This window comes from Nerophis ophidion, linkage group LG14, assembly GCF_033978795.1.
Source record: "Nerophis ophidion isolate RoL-2023_Sa linkage group LG14, RoL_Noph_v1.0, whole genome shotgun sequence".
In the NCBI taxonomy this organism is placed as follows: domain Eukaryota; kingdom Metazoa; phylum Chordata; class Actinopteri; order Syngnathiformes; family Syngnathidae; genus Nerophis; species Nerophis ophidion.
In genome coordinates, this window is record NC_084624.1 from 52,387,778 (window position 1) to 52,390,277 (window position 2,500).

General features: G+C 45.9%; 1 protein-coding gene across 2 annotated transcripts in view; it reads left to right on the plus strand.

The window, feature by feature from the left end:
* The window catches only part of b4galt2 (UDP-Gal:betaGlcNAc beta 1,4- galactosyltransferase, polypeptide 2), a 157,739-nt gene that overhangs the window by 31,381 nt on the left and 123,858 nt on the right, over positions 1 to 2,500 (plus strand). For both annotated transcript variants that reach the window (XM_061921020.1, XM_061921019.1), the window contains exon 2: positions 1 to 635. This exon is cut by the window's left edge and continues 83 nt beyond it. In XM_061921020.1, coding sequence (XP_061777004.1) covers positions 299 to 635 — 337 coding nt within the window. In that variant the 5' untranslated portion in view covers positions 1 to 298. The remainder of the gene's footprint in view (positions 636 to 2,500) is intronic.

Here is a 2,500-nt window from a genome sequence, read left to right on the forward strand (position 1 = left end):
TGGTCCAACTGAATGGCGCACTGGAGCTGGAGCGCATGTGGCGTTGCCTTACAGCTTAGATAACATTCATCGATCCACAAGTGCAGTTTGGACCGAGTACCATCCGGGGTCGATGCATATCCAATAGTTTGAGGTCCTTGGACATGCAGGGACGCATCAGGACAAAACTGGAGCCCCATCAGTGACCCCCATGACCTCTGGTGAACTACATATTGGAATTGAAGTGGATACTTACCACAGGACTGAGAGGATGAGCGCGTCGTGGTAGCTGGTCGGGCGCCGCTCATCGTCCTCGGCCATGACCCGGCTGATGTTGGGCCGGACTCTGGAGCGCATCTGTAAAGGTGTTCTGCTGCTCTGCTTGCTCCACTTCCTCATCATGATGATCCTCTACTTCGATGTCTACTCGCAGCGCTTCGACCTCTTCAGCCGCTTTAACAACGGACGTAACAGTTCCCGGAATAATGCCAGCACCGGACATCATTTTTACTACTACAACATATCGAGGCCCAACGCCACCTTAGCAAACTTCCTGGCTGCGGGCGAGCAGGCGAGGTCGAGCCTGCGGCCAGAGACCAACCAGGCGCCTTCACCCAAGCCCTTGCCGCCGTGTCCTGAGAACCCTCCTGGCCTTGGTGAGTCGGACTGTCCTGAAATTGTGTAGTTCACGGCTATTAAAGGTGTTAAAGCATTATTTTTTAGGCTAGAATAGGTTTTTGATTGATTGATCGATACTTTTATTAGTAGATTGCACAGTTCAGTACATATTCCGTACAATTGACCACTAAATGGTAACACCCCAATAAGTTTTTCAACTTGTTTAAGTCGGGGTCCACGTTAATCAATTCATGGTACAAATATATACTATCAACATAATACAGTCATCCATCCATTTTCTACCGCTTATTCCCTTTTGGGGTCGCGGGGGGCGCTGGCGCCTATCTCAGCTACAATCGGGCGGAAGGCGGGGTACACCCTGGACAAGTCGCCACCTCATCACAGGGCCAACACAGATAGACAGACAACATTCACACTCACATTCACACACTAGGGACCATTTAGTGTTGCCAATCAACCTATCCCCAGGTGCATGTCTTTGGAAGTGGGAGGAAGCCGGAGTACCCGGAGGGAACCCACGCAGTCACGGGGAGAACATGCAAACTCCACACAGAAAGATCCCGAGCCTGGTTTTGAACCCAGGACTGCAGGACCTTCGTATTGTGAAGCAGACGCACTAACCCCTCTGCCACCGTGAAGCCCAGTCATCATAGTATATACAATGAATTATTTACATTATTTACAATCCGAGGGTGGGATGAAAAGCTTTGGTTGATATCAGTACTTCAGTCATCAACATAGAAATGGAGATTGAAACAGTGTAGGTGTGACTTAGTAGGATATGTACAGCCAGCAGAGAACATAGTGAGTTCAGATAGCATAAGAGCAAGTAAATACATTAGAAGTACATTTGATTATTTAAATTAGGTTATTTATAATCCGGGGAGATGGGATGTAAATGGAGGAGGGTATTAGTAGAGGGTTGAAGTTCTTTATTGTCATTGCACAAGTACAAGGAAACTTTGTTTTCAGCACAAACCTCTTCAAGATGAGACAAAGAGACAGTGTACAGGGTTACAGAACAGGAATGCTGACGGGTCGTCACAAGGCGCCCCGTAAAAGATGGGTAAAAGAAAAACGCTAGGGAAAGATGAGTAAAAGAAAAAATACAATCTAGACTGGGCTCCTAAAGGGCCCTAATCTGGAGTGAGAAAAAAACCTCCGTAGCAAAGCACATACTACAACCCCCATTTCCATATGAGTTGGGAAATTGTGTTAGATGTAAATATAAACGGAATCATTTTCAACCCATATTCAGTTGAATATGCTACAAAGACAACATATTTGATGTTCCAACTCACAAACTTTATTTTTTAATTTTTTTGCAAATAGTAATTAAGTTGGAATTTCATGGCTGCAACACGTGCCAAAGTAGTTGGGAAAGGGCATGTTCACCACTGTGTTACATCACCTTTTCTTTTAACAACACTCAATAAACGTTTGGGAACTGAGGAAACTAATTGTTGAAGCTTTGAAAGTGAGATTCTTTCCCATTCTTGTTTTATGTAGAGCTTCAGTCGTTCAACAGTCCGGAGTCTCCGCTGTCGTATTTTATGCTTCATAATGCGCCACACATTTTCCATGGGAGACAGGTCTGGACTGCAGGCGGGCCAGGGAAGTACCTGCACTCTTTTTTTTATGAAACCACGTTTTGTAACACGTGGCTTGGCATTGTCTTGCTGATATAAGCAGGGGCGTCCATGATAACGTTGCTTGGATGACAACATATGTTGCTCCGAAACCTGTATGTACCTTTCAGCATTAATGGTGCCTTCACAGATGTGTAAGTTACCCATGCCTTGGGCACTAATACACCCCCATACCATCACAGATGCTGGCTTTTGAACTTTTTGGCCCCCCCTCCAGTCAGGGGAGGCAAACA